Source organism: Sciurus vulgaris, assembly GCF_902686455.1.
Source record: "Sciurus vulgaris genome assembly, chromosome: 4".
In the NCBI taxonomy this organism is placed as follows: Eukaryota; Metazoa; Chordata; class Mammalia; order Rodentia; family Sciuridae; genus Sciurus; species Sciurus vulgaris.
This window is the reverse complement of record NC_136464.1, coordinates 162,100,793-162,119,825: the sequence shown is the minus strand read 5'-3', so window position 1 is coordinate 162,119,825 and position 19,033 is coordinate 162,100,793. Positions and strand designations below refer to the sequence as shown.

Sequence of the window (19,033 nt, the reverse complement as noted above, 5' to 3'; positions counted from 1 at the left end):
TCCTCTCTGTAGATCTGATATTTTATGTAGATGACAGACTCTTTCACAAATTACATAGAATTTATACACTGTAGGCACTGACTTAAATTAGAACCTAATTTAATTATCAAGCCTTATCTTGGTCATTTATGAATACATAGTTTAGAAAAGTTTGAAATTATAAATTATGGGATGGTTTGATATGGTATAGATATACAATGTGTAATAAAGTATGGAGGAATATTTTAGAAGGTTTTTTTGAAAGGTGATAATTGAAATATTTTTTGAAAGATGTATGAAGCATACCTGGTAGGAAAGAGTGACATTCTAGACACAGATTTTGAGAAAAAGCATTGTTCATGGTTTTGTTCTCTAGTCATCTGATGTGGCAACAGTAGGCTGTATTATGGGGAGTGGTGTCAAATGATGGATTATGGCCACAATGTGAAGGCTTTTCTAGGCAAGGTAATAAGTAATATAAGTGTTTTAAAAAGATAATCATAGTGGGTTTAAAAAGCTAGTTGGTTTTGTTTTGTTTGCCACCTAAGGGTAGAGATGGGGAAACAATTTGGAGCCGTCTTTAAATAGTTGAGAAATGTGAAGGACTTGGTTTAGGGCAGTGGAAATCAATTATTGGAGGCACATTTGAGAGATTTGGTGAATCAACTACTTGGTGGGGGTGGTTGATTGCTGAGGGAGAGAAAGTAATAAGTGTAATTGTGAGTTTTTAGTTTAAAAGAATGTGTCACATATCTAGTGAGAGACATTTAGTAATAGGCAGTTGGAAATGTGAGTCAGGAGTTTAGAATCAACTGAGAGGAATGTCCTGTGGTGGTTTCTGGACTGTTCAGATTTCAAATCTCTCTGACAGTTCACTATAATGAGTGATAATCATGCCTATCCTAAAGGTCTGTTGAGGGCTGGGGTTGTGGCTCAGCACTTGCCTGCCATATGTGAGGCAATGGGTTCAATCCTTGGCACCACATTAAAAAAGAATAAATAAAAATAAGATACTGTGTTGATCTACAAATAAAAATAATTTTAAAAAAAGGTCTGTTGAGTTCGTGCATGTACGACAACCTATAAATTGTTGCTGGTATGATTTAATCTATTTGTTTACTTTTCCTATATATTTGTCTAATCTATCTGACCTAACCAGGAATAAATGTTTAAAAGCAGAGGGGTGAGAATTTAGAGGGAGAGATAGGTCTGGTTAGATTTAGATTACTGGAAAACTAGGTATTTGAACTATATTGTTAGCTCCATGGAATTACCTCAAGTTGCATTTTAATATTATGTTCTGTACTTTATTGAGAATGAGTATAAAAAGTATTCTAGGAATCTTTTTAACTGTGTTGATGATGTTATGGTGTTCAGTGTACCATATGGGAAAACCCCTTGTATGATTTCTCTGAAGAGTTTAGTACTAGGAAAAGTGTTTTTGCTATTACAAATTGGTGTGTTATTTTACTAGATATGTTACTGTGTTTTGCATTACTATAACAGGATACCTCTGGCTAGGTACTTTATAAAGAAAAGAGGTTTATTTAGCCCACAGTTTAGGAAGCTGAATGTCTAAATACGCTAGATCCCCTTGACTTCATCATATGGCAGAAGGCATTGAGGCAGTAGTTCATGTGAGAGGGAGAGATCATGAGGCAAGACAAGAAGCCAAAGAGCAGAGAGGGACCAGGCTTGCTCTTTAATAATAACCTTCTCATTAGATTAATCAGGGTCCATGAGAACTATCTTAATTCCTTCTGATGGCAGTACCCCCAGTGACCAAGTCACCCTCTGCTAGGTTCTGACACCATATCGGGGGATCAGACTTCTAACACAGTCTATGGAGAACACACTCTAGTATTTGGTGAGCAGGGTTTTTTTGTTTTGTTTTGTTTTGTTTTTTAAACTTACTAGTATTTTTTTCCCCCAGGGCCTTGCACATGCTAGGCAAGTGCTTTAACACTGAGCTCATGCCCAGCCCTTTTTAATTTAATTTGAGACTGGATCTTGCTAATGTGCTGAGTCTGGCCTCAAACTTGTGATCCTTCTATTTTAGCGTTCCCATGTAGCTGGGATTACAGGCTTGTGCCACCTTGCCTGACTCTTCTCTCTTTTTTTCATTTTTAAAATTAGTACATTATAGTTATACATAATATTGGGGTTCATTGTGATGACATAAATTACACAAACATGAAATATAATTTGTTCTAGTTCAGTTCCCAGTACTTCCCCTTTCCCTCCCTTCCTCTCTCACTTTCCCTTTCTTCTATTTTCCTGGTCTGTCTTCTGTTACTTATGGTTTTGTTTTTAAAATTAGTGTTTCATAAATATGCATAAAGGTGAAATTCACTGTGGTCCATTCATATATGTACATAGGATAGTTTGGTCTTTTTCATTCTGTTCCTCCTCCCTTTTACCTTCCCTCCTCCTTCCGACTTAATCCCCTTCCTCTACACCACTGATCTTCTGTTTTCCTGGAAACATTCCCCACTCCCCACTCTCCACTTTTAGTTTAGTATCTGCATCTTTGTTTTCTTTGTTTTAACTTGACTGTTAATTCCCATTTAATTTTTTTTATGATGTAGCTTTGTTGTATTGTTTGTGGGGGATAAAGGATAGAAATTTATTCTCAAAATTTGGGAAGCTAGAAGTCTGAGATCAAGCTGCAGACTGCATTGCTTTCTTCTGAGGGTTATGAGGGAGAATCTATTCCATATGAAAGAGAACCTGACCTAACTTTTGATGCTTTGCTGGCAGTCTTTGGCTTTCCTTGGTTTGTGGAAACAGTCATCCCAGTTTCTCATTTTACATGTTGTTCTCCCTTGGTGCCTATCCAAATTCATATCTTTATTTTCTCTGTAGTGCTAAGGAATAAGCCGTGGGCCTCACACATGGTAAGCAAGTGTTAGATCATTGAGGTGTACCCCTAGGCCCTATATATTTTTTTAATGACACATGGTAATTATACATATTAATGGAGTACAGTTTGACATTTTAGTACAGGTATACCTTATATAATGATCAGATCAGGGTATTTAGTACATCTCTCTCTTCGGACATTTATCTAAATGTCTTATACAGTTAGTAAGTGGCAAAAGTTGGTGTTCCTGCCTAACTCCAGGTATTTCTTTCTCTTCATATGTTATTATGCCTAATACATTTAACTCATGATTGGTGCTCTCCATTAGTAGGATCTTCTCTCTGCTAGTCAACAGTGTTGGTTAGGATGCTTCAGACTTAAATGGAGAATTGAAGATATGACCTGGTCCCTTTGTGACTCTCTGCAAATCTTTATCATAAGGGCTGGAAATACAGTGCAGACATTTATTATTGTTTTCTTATAGTTCTCTTGGACTTGCTGTTGTGTGAGCTTTTAGGGAAGTCTAGCCCTTCAAACAGAAAAATGTCTTGCGTAGCCACCTACTTTGGAGTTGAGTCTTTTTCTAGAAAACTCCTTTGAGTTTTATAACAGATGGGTAAAATGCACTGGCCTACCTTTTCATAATCTATATTAAAATTTAAGAAAGAAAAATTCTGTGGACCATTTCCCCTAGTGCATTTCTCTCTCTCTTTTTTTTAATCTCCGTATTTTCCATTGGGAAATTGAACCCCAGGGCACTTTATTGAACTACCACAGAGCTATACCCCAGGCTTTTTTACTTTTTATTTTTAGACAAGGTCTCACTAAGTTCCTCAGACAGGCCTTGAACTTGTGATCTTCCTGCCACAACCTCCCAAGTAGCCGGGATTATAGGCATGTGTCTCTGTGCTTGGTATGTTCTATACAAAGAGCATATTAGTGTTTCATCAGAAACAATAGATTAATTTTTATAAATAAACTAATAATGGATACAGATGATAACCATAAAAAAATAACCATTTAATGGGAATTTAACCATTAATGGATATCCTATGTCATTCAGGTGTGCCAATATATTGCATTATTCTCACAACAAACCTGAAAAGTAGGTATTATTTCTGTTACACAGGAGGAAAATGAGACCTAGATTAAATATATTGTTAGCTTAAATATATTGTTGAAACAGACCTCACAATCAGCCGTGTTTGCTCAGTCAGTGACTGTTCCACAGTCTAGTAAAGGACAGTGCAGGTGTTGACTGAGGGGGCTGTCCTTGCTGTATTGTCATCATCTCTGTGTCTCAATTTCTCATTGGAAAGATAATGTCAACAAAATATCATTTGCATAAGGTGTTTTATATAAAAGTTTGGAAGTGAGATGTATTGTATCTTTTTATTGACTTATAAAACCTCTCAAAGTTTAATCAAAATAAGTGAAATTTCACAAATACAGTATAATTTAGATGGTTAGATAAGACAGAAATGTAAGAATTTAAAGGCTTAGTTAAAGATAGGAATATAAAACAGTTAAAAGGAATTGGCCCTTTTTGTTGTTGTTTGTTTTCTCAAACAAACGATACCAGTATTATCAAGAAGTGGAGGTTTTATTAACAATTTAATATAATTGGGGAATAGTTTCTGGAGAAGAGGGAAGAAAAAGCATTTAAGATTGCCTTAGAGATATGATGCTAAGTACTTTACATGAGTTGATCCACTTCATTTTCCTGTCACAACTCTGTGAGATAGGATTACATCCGTTTTAGATGAAGCAATGAAACTTAAACAAGTTTATTTTCTGAAGATCATATAAATGGTAAGTGGCAAAAGTTGGTGTTCCTGTCTAACTCCAGGTAATCTTTTTCATCATATCTGAGTCTGGAACATGGAACCCAGGTGTGTGTGTGTGTAGGAATTGAGTTTTTTTGTAGATGGTAAAGTATAGGATTATTTTAAGAATTTAGTGAGGGACTGGTGGTATAGCTCAGTGGTAGTTTGTGTTTAGAATGTTCAAGGCTCTGGGTTCAATCTCTAGCACCAAAATAAATAAATAAACAAGCAAATAAATAGAGTAAGCATATTATTTGACAGAAGAGAGTTAAATAATGTTATAATTATTATAAGGTCTTTTTGTAGGAGATATATGTGCTTATTATAATTTTAGATGATGGTTTTTAATGTTTTGGAAATAATGGTGTAATATAGTCACTTTTTTCTTAGATGGATACCCAGTTGTCTGAAGTTCCATTTATCAAACAACCACTTTTTTCTCTGGATTAAAATAATTAGCCTCATTGAAATATTATTTACATACTGTTAAATTGATTCATTGTAGGTTTACAGTCTAAACTGATGCACAACACTCAAGAGTTTAAAAAGATTTTTTTCTTTATTCCTCCTCTTCTTCCTCCCTTTTCAGTGATATTGGGGATTGAACCCAAGGCTTTGCGCATTCTAGGCACACACTGTAACCACTCAGCTGTGTCCCAGGCTTTTTAATTTATTTTGAGGCAGATACTCACTAAGTTGCCCTAGATGACCTTCAACTTGTGAACCTTCTGCCTCAAGCCTACTGAGTCTCTTGGGAATACAGGCATGTGCTCTTGTGGCTGACTTTAAAAAAAAAAAAAAAAAAAAAACTTTTAAGAATTTGCATTGTTTTTGATAATTCTTCATTGAAATTTGCAGGGTAGATGGTATGATTCTTATTTTATAATTGATTTTTTTCATCTCCATTTTATAAGCATTTACCTAAGACTTTGTAGCTAGTAAGTAAATCTGAGACTGAAACATAGGAAATTTTAGGAAATAGTAGTTGAGAACAGATTGTTGAGGGCTTGCTAATGTCAGACTAAAAAGTTTGTATTGCATCACTTAGAGTCAACATTATCTTGTTAGTCATCCTCCTCTTCTCCTCCTCTTTTAAAATTGGTGGTGCGAGGAATGGAACCAAGGGCCTCAAGCATGCTAGGCAAGTGCTGTAAACTGACCTATACCCCAGCCTTCCTATTCTTATAAAACCATTAGTGCCATCATGTTGACCCCATTCTTATGACCTCATTTCATCATAATTACCTCTCTCTGGATACCATTAACAAATACCTCAAGACTCTGGCATTCTGGTCCTGTGACAGGTGTGGGGTTCCAGAAGATATCCAAAATGTCCTTGAAGTCATTCTTCCATTAATTGGATGAATAGCAAAATTGACTTCCTTCTATACATACTAATCTCCTTATAAAACGATTGCTTGGTGTTCAGTTCAGGACATACCTTTTTAGTTTTTATAACTTGCCTGAATGAAGATTTTCCAAATCTGAGTTGTTTCCCTTTTGATTATAAATTCTGTCTTTAAAATTGTTTTTCTTTCACTTTACTGGAAGCAGTGAAGATAAACCCTATAGCAGCCTTACACTTTGCTTCAAGTTTCTTTCCCCAAACATCAGTTTATTGCCCTCAAGTTCTGCCTTCTAGAAAGCTAATCTTAGGACATAGACAGTTCAGTCAAGTTTTGTTACCTTTTTTTCTTTTTGGGTGCTGGGGATTGAACCTAAGGCCTTGTGCATGTACTCTACCAGCTGAGCTATATCCCCAGGCCCAAGTTTTGTTACGTTTTAACAAAGGATGGCCTTTCCTCCAGTTTCTAATACCTGGTTCCTCATTTTCCTCTAAGACTTCATCAAGATAGCCTTCACTATTCATATTTCTACCAGATTCTGATCACGAACACTTAAGTTATCTCTGAGAAGATTGTGGCTCTGTTTCCTTCTCTTCTGAACCCTCACTAGACTAGGTCTTTGTGTATAGCCTCTATTCATCACCCAGTTCTAAAGCTGTTTCCACATTTTAAAGATATTTTTTGCTATAAGGAACATCCCTACTTCTTGGTGTCAGTTTCTGTCTTAGCCTGTTTCTGTAGCTATAACAAAATACCTAATACTGTGTCGTATATAAAGAACAAATTTATTCCTCACAGTTCTGAGATTGAAAAGTCCAAAATCAAGTTGCTTCCAGGTTCATCGTCTGATAAGGGCAGTTCTTTCTGCTTCAGAATGACTGTTGTTGCTCCATCCTCATATAGAAGAGAGACTGCCAAAGGAAAAAGTTCTAATAGTTTAGTTTAATCTTAAATTGGCTTTATTTTTCAGTTCTAGAATTGGGTAGCATTTTGTTCCTTAAAACAGAATAAGAATTCATTGGGAGGTTCGTTTTATAGATAGAAAAGCTTGAAGAAAGCTGGACATGGTGGCATACACCTGTATTCCCAGGTACTGATTCCAGCTACTGAGGCCAAGGCAGGAGGATGGCAAGTTGGAGGCTTGTCCTGGAAACTTGGCGAGACCCTGTCTCAAAAAAAAACCAAAAAACAAAAAACAAAAAACAAACAAACAAAAAAAAAGACCAGGGATATAGCTAGTCTGTAGAAAACCAAAAGAAAAGAACAAAAAGCAGACTGATAATTGCAAAAGGGAACCAGGAGTCAGGATGATATAAAAATAACTGGTTAACAACAGGTTACTTCAAGTTGCTTTTTTTGTTTAAGGCAGGTAACTTCATTGTTATGTCAGTTGAAATTGGCTTGATCTGGAAATTTTATTGTGTCTATAATCCCAGTTTCCTGGAAATAAACAGGTTGGTTTCTGCCTGGTGTCAGGAAAGTTAGTATAAGTGGCTCCATTTGATTTTTAGGATTTTAAGACCTAGTGCCACAGCTTAGTCTAAAGCAATGGCCTCTTGTAATTTTTATTTAATAGGATAAATATATTCCTTTGCATCTTTTTTATATGGATTTTATTCCCAGCCTTGTGATTTAATCACTATTTACCCCTTCTCTTAATACCATCATATTGTGAATAAAGTTTCAACTTAGGAATTTTGGGAAAAATATTCAGATCATAGCATATAGAGATATAATAGTTACAATAAGAGAGATGGTAATATTACTTTTATTTAAAGTGGACTGCAAATTATTATTCTGTAGATATGTATAAAGTTTACTTAAAGTTGATATAAAAATACAGATTTGAAGGAATGAAAAGTTTTTGATTATCTGTCCCTGGTAACTAAGGTCAGTGCTATATCTTATATAATTTAAATTTAAAACATCCCATGAACATCTGATGAGTTATGGTAGGTAGAACATGTATCTATTTTTAGTAACTTTAAAAATATTAATATCTTCATAATCCATATTGATAATCTTAGTGATATTCCAAATTACTCTTGAAGTATCGGTTCCTTTTTTTCTTTCTTTCCAAATTGTAACTTTCTAAAACTAGGAAACTCGAGTGCAAGTCTAAGAGTGGAATGTTTACTTTAAAATAAAAAAAGATACCTCTTGGTTTCTGGACATATTATCTCTCCCATCTCCCCCCTTTTTTGTTAAATGTAGATATTTGTTTCTGGTAGGGAGCATAAAATTTTTTTCTATCAAAGCTGTATATCTGAAAGGAATATAAGTTGGCTTAATACACTATAAGTCTCTACCAGAAATTTGGTTATATATCAAGACAAATTCTGTTTCTTAATGATAAAATATTATTAAATGGTTGGAAGTTTGTAGGATGATTTTATTGTCATTTGACAAGTTTAATATTCATTAATTTTATCAATATTTAATGCTTATGAGCATATAAAGATGTAGTGGGTCTTGCTTTCAAGGAACTTAACATCTCTTAAGATAAGACATAGATTATGATTATGTGAATTCTGGCATGTTCAAAAAATTGTTCTTGTAGCTTGTGTAAACTATGGAGAACAGAGAAAATTTGATTTGAAATAAAACATTTAAAATAGAAGTATTTGAAGTGAAAAGCATTTGAAATAAAAATGCCATACTAAAAATTGACTCTGGAATTGTAGTGTTATATTAAGTAGAATTTATTATGTTTTATTAGGAAAAGGTGAAGAATAGATGTTACAAGGGTTTTGGTGGAATGGAGGAACTTCCCTTATGGATTTCAGTTATCATCATTGAAAATAACTACGCTATAGAAAAGTCATAAAAGACTAACTTCTTCAGTCACTTAATACAAGATTGTTAACATCTTGGCAAATTTATTGATTCCTAACTTCTGTGTGTGTATGTAGAAACACACAATCATTAAACTATAAATGAAATGTTTCTTTTTCACTTTACATTGTAAATGGTTACACTAAAAATGGAAAGAACTAGCTCCTGTTTTCTTTCTACTACACTTTCACACAACACTTCTGACACCAGAAAGTCACTCTCTGAACATCACCTGGCTGCCTTACAATTTGATTATAATGCTATTTACCCAGAATTAGTGCGAACCACACAGGCTAAGGACTCAGTTGGACTCAGTTCCACAAACTGACTGACCCTCCTCTCTCTCCATCTTGCATTCTTCAGACACCTGTTGGAAATAGTCTAGGTTATTCATACTTCTGTCTCACTTGGTTACAAATTGGAGTTTTCCAGGACCTCTTCCTTAGGTTTGATAATTTGCTATGATGGCTCACAGAACTCAGGGAAATACATTTACAGGTTTATTATAAAGCATAAAAAATGAATAGTCAGATAAAAAGGTAGGTAGGGTAAGGCGTAGAAGGTTCCTGAGCATGTGGGAGCTTGTCTCTATGAAGGTGTTGGGGATGCGTTCACCAACTTGGAAGCTCCATGAAACCCACTTCTCAGAGCGTTTTATGAGGCTTCATCATGTAGGCATGATGGATTATGCCTGGAGGAGATGAGGGACAAGGCTGAAAGTTCAAAGCCTGTAGTAGTGGCTTGGTCTTTCTGATGACCAGCTCCCATCTAGGAACCCTCTCTAAGAGTCACCTCATTAGAATAAAAGATACTCCTATCAACCAGAAAATTCCAAGAAATTTAGAAGCCCTGTATCAGGAACCAGGATCAGAGATCAAATAATCAAACAAAACGTCTACCGAACACTCCTATAAGTTAGGGTGTTATAAGAATTTCAGGATCTGTGTGCCAGGAACTGGAGACAAAGGTGAAAGATAGATTTCTGTCATAATATCATAGACACATAGGATTATGTGTAATCTTTATTATCCTTCTTTTCTACAATGTTTTGTTATAGAAAAATTTAAACTTTGATAAAAGTAGAAAGGTAATGATGATCCCCTGGCACCTAGCTTCAAAAGTGATTGACACTTTGCCTCTCTGTTTTCGCTGTTCTCCCAGTTTTATTTCATTTTGCTGGATCATTTTAAATAAATCCTACACATTAATTACTATGATTTTAAATTATTTCTTAATCCTTCAGTGGATATATTAAAATTTACTTAATTCTATTATAGGAGAATATTTGTACATAAATAAATTTGGTTAACATCTTCATATTTAAATCTTTAGGTAATTCTGAATAATTTCTTCAGCCACATCTGAAATTGTAATCACTAACATGAACTATTACAAAAGCTTTCCATAATTATAAGAATATATTTTTATTTTGGAAATTAATATGTTTTTACTTTGGCAATTAAAAAAAGGAAAATAATTACTTAAGATTGCTTTCCAAGGAGATCCTACATCTATCTATCAAAAATTGTTTTTAGTTTGCTGTTTAGTTGGGATTCTGGAATGGTTCTCAGTGACTGCCTAGAAAAGGGCAACCCTCCTTTTAGCTCAGCTTACTGGTAAAGTGTAAGGCTTTGTAAATAACCAACAGCTTAGAAAGTACCTGCATGCCAAGTACTCAGGAAGCAGTATCCAGAGCACCTTTTCCATTACTTTGTTGAAGTATGATAGATTGCCCTGCTAGTTCTACAGTCCTTCTGTGTTTTCTAAAATCAACAGAGCTGTCAGTATTCCTGAACTCCACCTATCCCATTGCTATCTTTGCAGACTATCCCCCTAACTTCTGAGTTAAGGTGAGACTGCTTGCTGGTCTGTTTCAAAAGACGTGTAGTGAGAAACATTCTTGAAAAACAATCTCTTTATCATGTGATAATTCTCAGGGAATTGTAGTGGTTTATATCCTAAAGTCCCTTTGCCAAGTTCATAGAAGAAGTAATGGCGAGGAAACTAGAAATGCAAGTGTTTTCTTAATCTTGTGCTTGGTGGCTTTTAGGTGATTAATATAAATCACTATTTCTGTGGGTGGAAAAAGTAATCAATAGGAGCATTAGTAACTTGTAGCCAAGCAAATCTTAATTGATATTGCCTTGGGGTTTTTTTTTTTTTTGGGTGCTGGGGATCGAACCCAGGGCCTTGTGCTTACAAGGCAAGCACTCTACCGACTGAGCTATCTCCCCAGCCCCTCTTGCCTTGTTTTTTAGCAGAGATTTGAGAGTTTAAAACTTACTTAGAAACAGGGAAGCAAAATCAATGTTTTGTCCTCTAAATACTTGAATTTTCCTTGTCTTTCAGTTCCTGGAATGGATGGAGGCGCTTTAACTGATACAAGTCTCACAGATTCCTTTTTCAGCACCAGCTTTATTGGAGTCAATGGCTTTGGAAGCCCCGTAGAAACAAAGTACCCCTTGATGCAGGTATTCTTAGTGTGACTTCATATTGCACTAAACAGTGGAGTTTATTCCAGGGGTGGGGGGGCCATCTTAACTTGTTCAAATGGGAGATGAGGTTTTACAAAGCAGTTAGATGGGTGGGGTATAGGTAAGTCTCCTTTCAGGAATATTCTTTGTGTATGGAAGCATACAGGTAGCTTTGTTTTATTTAATGTTTAAATTTTTAAATTTAAAGCCACAGTACTTGAGGCATGTAAATGTCTTTGAATTGTTTTTTTTTCTCCCATTTTGTTCTTGGTTGCTAACTTTTTTTTGTCATGTGACTGATGCAATGCCAAGAACATATTTGTATACATTACTTTTGTAGATTGGAGAGCAGAATTTTATAGAATTGGAATGAAATTGGGAAGTATTCTAGTGTTATAAGTTGGAAAACTGTCATAGTAGTATATATTGTCCTTTTTTGTTTCTATGATATAATACTGGGTAGCCTTCATATTTGCAAAACTGATTAGTATACATTTCAAGTTGGACTGACTTTGAGGGATTTAGGAAGCTAATATTTTTCTGAATGATTTTAACTTATTTATGTAAAAGCTTAGATTGTTCAATGTAGATATACACCCTAAGGGTCATTTGAATTATAAGCGTTTAAGTAAACATGCACAACCATATACATGAATAATTTGATTTTTTTTTATGAGCAGTTTAAGTTATACCTTCTTTCAGTTGCTTGTGAGCCACAATTTCAGGTGCTTATATATTTCATACTTAACCCCAAGAACTTGGCCTTCCCTTTTTTCAATTATGCAGAAATCAAATAAGAAGTTGAGTGGCTAAGTTCAGGATTATAGACTTAAGCCAGAGTTGAGAATTCCTAACTTATATTTTTCAAGATATCGAGTTAGATGTCATATATGAGACAGGGACTTATGGGCATGAAGGTCCTTCCAGGATGAAGAGATGTAGAAGATATGGAGTGAATCGGAAAAGCAGAGGACTTGTTTAGAGAATTAATAAATAGCCTGACCATATAAGCTGACATCTATGAAGGATAATACAAATTGAGAGAGGATATTGGAACATTTATTGGCTTTATACAGTCACTTTCCATCCTTTTGGGTGGATATTGAAATTTATATTTTTATCAAAAGGAAACCTAGTAGTTATAAGTTAACTTACTTGCCCAGGCCAGTAAGTTATAGAAGTGACAATTCAAAATAGGTCTCCAACTTTACATTTACCTGACTAGTGAGCTGAAGTTTTGTGTTGCAGGGAGTTTTGGAATAGATAGTTGTGATTCAGATAGCAACATTTATAGAACATTAGTTTGTCAGTAATATGAAAGATGGATTGAAAGGGAAGAAGCAAAGAGGGCCAGTGGTCATTGGTTGAATACTTTTAATTTTGTGTTTCTCTATCATGTTATATATATACATATTTTATTTTTCAGAGAATGACTAATAGTAGCAGCTCCCCAAGCCTTTTAAATGACAGTGCCAAGCCATATGCAGGCCATGGTAAGATGTGGTCTCTTTTGCTCGTGTGTGTATTTCTCATTCTAAAAGCTCTATACCCTTTGTAGGAATTTTGAAAATTGTAAACAGGTGTAAGTAGAAAATAAAAATTATCTATTATCTTCTCACTCAGGTACTTATGAAAATTTAGATTCCCCCATTTTTCTATAAACATATGAATCTATATAATAATTAAGATCACCTAAGACAAACTTTAGTAATGAGTGCTTCTCAATCACTGAATTGTTTTATTTATTTTCATAGTTTACTTAACTACTTTTGTTTTTTTAAAAACAATGATTATATTTCAGTGAACTCTGTCAATACTCTGCATCATTTCTTTTGGATATATCATAGAAGTGAAATTATTTTAAAAATTATGATCATCTTAAAGACTTTAGATAAAGAATTTCCAGATATTTTAATGTATGTTCTATTTTAAAAAATATGCATAGCAATGATTTTTTAAAGAAATGCATAATAATTGTTATTATTCTGTATTAGTACAATTGTAATAATATTAAATAATGATGAGAATAAGAATTTGCATCTTGATTATTTTGTGTGAGAGACATTATGTACATTACCACATTTCCATCACTATTTGGAAATTACAATCTTATGCTCTGGGAAAAAAGCAATATTTTAATATTGAAGAATATTTTAACATTCTAAAATGTTAGAAATGAATTTGTGGCATTATATATTTAATATTCTCAGAGTTTAAATGCTGCCTTTTAAATGTTATCCAAGATAGTATAAAGGTGGAATGATATAGTCATTCCTATTTTTAAATATCTTGAATGTGAAAATTACATAAAAAAGTCTTATAGTATTTTATTAGCTTCTTTCTCTTTGGAGTATTAGTTATTTAATATTACATTTGTTTTAATTCTTATTAAGGGTTAGACTGAACATGCAGATAGAAGGCAGAAGTCTACACACAGTAATCTACATTGTACTTACATATATACTATGTTGTGAAAAAATATACTTTAAATGAGAGCATTTGCTTTTTTTTTAGCATTTCACAGATAATTTAATAATATTAAGATACGTGTGATTTACTAAAGCTCAGAAATGAAGATAAACTATTTCATCATATCTCATGCATACCTTTTTAGAAACTTCTGATTTATAAAATGAAAAGAGAATTTCATTTGTAACTTCTGCTTGCAGAATAATACAACTTTAAACCTATCTTTCGGATTTTGTTTGTAATTTGAAACATTTAATACTTCTGTTATTAAAAACTCAATAATTTACTTATCTTTTAGTAAGAATATCAAATATCTGTTGAAAAAATGTGGTCTAGAGTAGGCAAATGGATGAAATTGGAGAATATCATGCTAAGTGAGATAAGCCAATCTCAAAAAGCCAAGGGACGAATGATATCGCTAATAAGTGGAGGATGACACATAAAGGGGGGGAGGGAAGGGTTAATGTTAGGGTTAGAGTTAGGGTTAGGGAGGGGGGCAAGTATGGAGGAAGAAAGTACTGTATAGAGGGTAAAGAGGGGTGGGAGGGGTGGGGGAAGGGAAAAAAATAACAGAATGAATCAAACAACATTACTGTATGTGGATTTATGATTACACAAATGGTATGCCTTTGCGCCATGTACAAACAGAGAGGCAACATGTATCCCATTTGTTTACAATAAAAAAAAAAAAAAAAGAAAAATGTGGTCTAGAACTGGGCTCAGTGGTGTATACCTGTATCTCAGTAACTTGGAATGCTGAGGCAGAAAGATCATAAATTGCCAGCCTGGGCAATTTAGTGAAACCCTCTCTCAAAATAAAAAAAAATAAAAAAAGCCTGGGGATGTAGCTCAGTGGTAGAGTGCTTGCCTAGTGTACCCAAGGTCTTAGGTTTGGTCCTCAGCACTGCTTTGAGGAATGTGGAAATAATCATCATCATCATCTCTATATAGTTTATAGAGTAGATGGTTTTTTAAAAATTTTTAATTTTTTTTGTAGTTGTAGATGGACAGCATGCCTTTACTTTATTTGCTTATTTTTGTATGTGGTGCTGAGGATTGAACCCAGTGCCTCAAATGTGCTAGGCAAGCGCTTTGCTCTGAGCTATGGCCCCAGCCCAAGTAAATGGTTTTAAGGCCTTGACGATGTGTTTAAATCTAAGTCTAGATCAGTGTATGATTGACTTGTCCCCCACCCCTTTTTATCCTTAGGATTTGGTCAGAAGAACACAAACATTTATTTACTATATCACAGATTACTTCCTTCATAAACAATAAGATTAAGATTCTTTTATTCTCTATTTGATTTTTCTCCCATCCTATTCAATCAGATATATCCTAATACACAGAGCTTCTGAATAGGTATATACTGAATATGAATTGAGTGAAGTATTCATCAGTTTGTGTTTCATTCACTCAGAAAATATTTGAACATTCACTGTGTGTGAGAAACTGAGTTTATTTATTGTGGAATATGATTTTTATTATAGGCATTGACAAGTTAACATTTCTTAGATTTGTGGGTTTACCTGAGTTGTCTGTATGGAAACTTATGTAACTTGCCTTCCAGATCCTTTAACTTCACCTGCTTCATCCTTGTTTAATGACTTTGGTGCCCTCAACATCTCTCAGAGGAGAAAGGTAGGTTAAATTGAAACTTGGGTGAAACTAATGAAACTTAGAGGTGATGAAGCAATTGGTACCTACATAGTATCAGTATTTTCTTGGGGGGGGGGAGAGCTTTTATGGACTGAAATGTTTTTCTTACTGTTTATTCTTTTTCCTTATCTCTTATACATGAACTTTCATTGATCTCTGTGCAAGGTATAGAGGAATTTTATGAGAAAGTCTGAAATTTTGCTAATTATTTTTGCTCATTGCCCTTTATCTTATTGTATTGTTTTTCAGATAACATCTAATTTGATGTTATAGCTGGCTGTGGTGTAGGCATGTTAATCATGTTTTAACTTTAGTTAGTACTTGGTTTAAATTTCAAAGATTCTTCCCCAGTACAAACTCATTACAAGGCAAACTTAAAATTTTCAACGTTTTATAATTGGCCCAACTGTTTAAAAGCTTTTCATGCTGGAAAATTTAATTGGAATTGAGGTTAATACGCCATGTGTGCAGATTTCATATTTTATAAGGACAGAATTTGTGACGAGTTGAAATGATTGGAATGTAGTTGAATCTTATGGAGGATCCTGTGAATACTACTATTCATCTAGAGAAAGTAGTCTTGGTGTTTTTGATTAGAAATTGTAGCAGCTAAAGAAGTTCAGGAGCTTGTAGATCTTGGTAGCAATAACTGTAAAGTTACAACATTCTATTTTCTAAGTAATAGAAGAAAGATCCCAAATAAAAGAATATTAATTTTAGAAAAAGTGATATGAACTTAAAATGCTTTAGGGAAAACTCTGCTCAGAGCATAGCAGAAGATGAAGTTTGGGGAGACTGGGGGTGATGATTTCACAACATACTTATTTCCAGTCTCATTGATTTGTATATATTAAATGTATACATTTTATGTGCCAATTATATCTCAATAAAGTGATTTTAAAAATATAGGAAGACTGAATGTTTTCAAGGCAAAACAGATTTCATGGGGATAGGTATAACTATATTAACACCTCATGTACCTAATATTTCCATTTTGAGACATGGATGAGAACAAGAAGGTAATTAGAAAACATTTTAAGAAGCTAGACTTGATAGATTAAAATTTATGGGTTTAATAGTTACATTTCTTAGATGTCTCATCAAGAATAAATTTATTCTTGTTTTACATGCTTTTCTCACAAGTTGAGAATGTTTAGTTTCTAAATATTCCATATATTAGAAGTGGAAAAGAATAGGATACAAACAGATCCATTGTGAGAGGACAGTAGACAAAACCTGTTAATATGGAAATGAACAATAAAATGCTATAAGCAGATATAATCTGAAATCAAGTTATCTGGAGCTCTTCTGGAGAAAATAGAAAACTCTTAAGTTGCTTTAGGGTTCCCTCTAATGGCTTTTTTTCATTTGAAAAATAATAATTAGTTAACTATAATAAGTAGTATTTCTGATACCTGAGCAGAAAGCAAAACTAGAATGGTAAGCAAAGTATTCCTAATATAAGAAGTTGACTGAATATTTTAAAGTTGAAATACATGACTTAGAGCTGCTGACATTTATTTCTGAGAAAGTAGTGAAAATCACTAGAGATGAGAAAAGGGAAGATACATTGCCTTTTTAAAAAATTACTTTAGAGAAAAATAATAAAGGAAATGTTACTACAAATGTGGTCTCCCTATTTGGAAAGATATTAGGATATATCTTAATGGAATTAGACTAATATAGGAAATGAGCATCTGCTGTGATTTTTAAGGTCCTGGCTCTCTGAACTTTGTAACCTTGGACTAACTTTCTGGGCTGTAATTATGTTTATCTATGTGATGATAAACATGTCCTAAATAATTTTGGTGTCTTTCATCTCTGAAACTCAGTGTTTGTTTAAATTGAAAGCATTCACATGTCAGTCTTTACCTCGAAATTCATAGTTCTTGACATTCTCATTTAAAAATAGTTTCTAGTCTAAGGACATGGTGAATTTTTCCAATAGTGGACTGTATTATGTGTTATCTGTGGGAATAAATGTTGCTTGTGTTTTTAAATTGTTAATGAGTAAGTTAAGAAGGTGTAAAATCTAATGGTGTTGAAGTATTCTTGGCAATAAGAACATTGCATGTTGTACATTGTCAGTGTCTGTCATGGAGACTGCCTATTTGTCTTTTGTTGTAGCACTTCATAATGTTTGTTTAATTATGTAATTTTTAGAGAAAATAAAAATTTATATAAATTTTAATTATAACTCTAGGTTTGTCTAAGCAGGCTACCATGATTACTCAGTGATATTTTGTAACAGGTGGTTAGCTCATACTTAGCACCAGTTCTCACTTTGTGAGGTGAATTAGTTTCTAAAAATTCCAGTTAGCTAATTCCTGGGCTTGCTATTGTGTTTTTTTGCCTATAGGGTATGTGACATATTGGGATCAAATCAATCAAGTATCTTTTTACTGTATGTAGTTTTACTCTGTGATATATGGAAAATTGGGGGAGAAAAAAAGGACTGATATTTTTCCTGTTGCCCTCAAATCTAATTGCAGAGGTAATAAATGAACCTACTACAGAATATTTACACAGCAGCCAATTTACTTAGTGCCAATTTAAATGTCTTGTGATTTCAAAGTAGCAGAGAATTCTCCAGATCCAAGAAAATTTATTGACAAAAAATGTTTTGACTTGGGTTTTTTGAGTATTGAGGAACATGGAGAAGTTAAGATAACTAGGCAGAAGGTATGCTTAATTACAAGTCATAGTGGTAGGAGCTTTAGGAAAACTCTATAATTTTCTTTTTTTCTTTTTTTTTTTTTTTAAGAGTGTCATAAATAAGCTAAGAAAATGTGGTTGAGGGCTTTAGTATCTTTAGGATCTTGTTGAAGTAAAATGTGGGATGTGAAAAACAGTACAAACAGGTTCATAGCCATTCATCTGGGTTGTCTTGTTAATAGGTTTGTGAAAAACTTTCTGAAAGGTTGTGTATTGAGAACATAAGTGTTAGGGCACTCTGCTAGTCTCAGTTCATGATTCATTATCTGCTTATAAGGAGGAAATAAATGTTTAGAACCTTTTATAATAACTTGATAATACTTTGCCATCCAGATATAAGATCATTTTTCTAGTAATTAATTTTATTTTATAAAATTATAGAACCATGATATAAAGTGCTTGATAAGCACTGATTTTTTTCTTTTATTTCCCACATTAGCATAATTTTACAGATAAAAATCCATAATTTGAAAAATGTTTATAATTATTCTTGGCCAAGAATGATGGTGGAAGAATTTGGAATTGTAACTTCATATTCTGTGGGAGAAGTAAGCTCTCCAAAACACTAAGAATGACTGAGTTTCATTTAAAATGAGAGTTAATACACCAGAAATGAATACATGAGGAAACCTTAGTACATGATAGATAAAATTAAAGCAGAGCAGTGATATGAGAAGACTTGTATGAAAAGAAAGACTTGATGGCCTCTATGAATCAGAAATGTGATCTACACAAAGCAGTAAAAATACAAGTAAGAAATCTATTTGGAACAGATGTCTTTAACAACGTTGGGTGTTGAAATTCAGATATTCATAAATGAAGTGATTGAAGACCACTGCATAGGATTGATGCAAATCCTAGGCAAATGAG

The 19,033-nt window shown here is 33.7% G+C and overlaps 1 protein-coding gene across 6 annotated transcripts in view; it reads left to right on the top strand.

The window, feature by feature from the left end:
- Positions 1–19,033, top strand: part of PAN3 (poly(A) specific ribonuclease subunit PAN3) — a 161,868-nt gene that overhangs the window by 23,946 nt on the left and 118,889 nt on the right. For all 6 annotated transcript variants that reach the window (XM_079138575.1, XM_079138574.1, XM_079138573.1 and 3 more), the window contains exons 2-4: positions 11,199–11,320; positions 12,750–12,816; positions 15,360–15,430. In XM_079138575.1, coding sequence (XP_078994701.1) covers positions 11,199–11,320; positions 12,750–12,816; positions 15,360–15,430 — 260 coding nt within the window. The remainder of the gene's footprint in view (positions 1–11,198; positions 11,321–12,749; positions 12,817–15,359; positions 15,431–19,033) is intronic.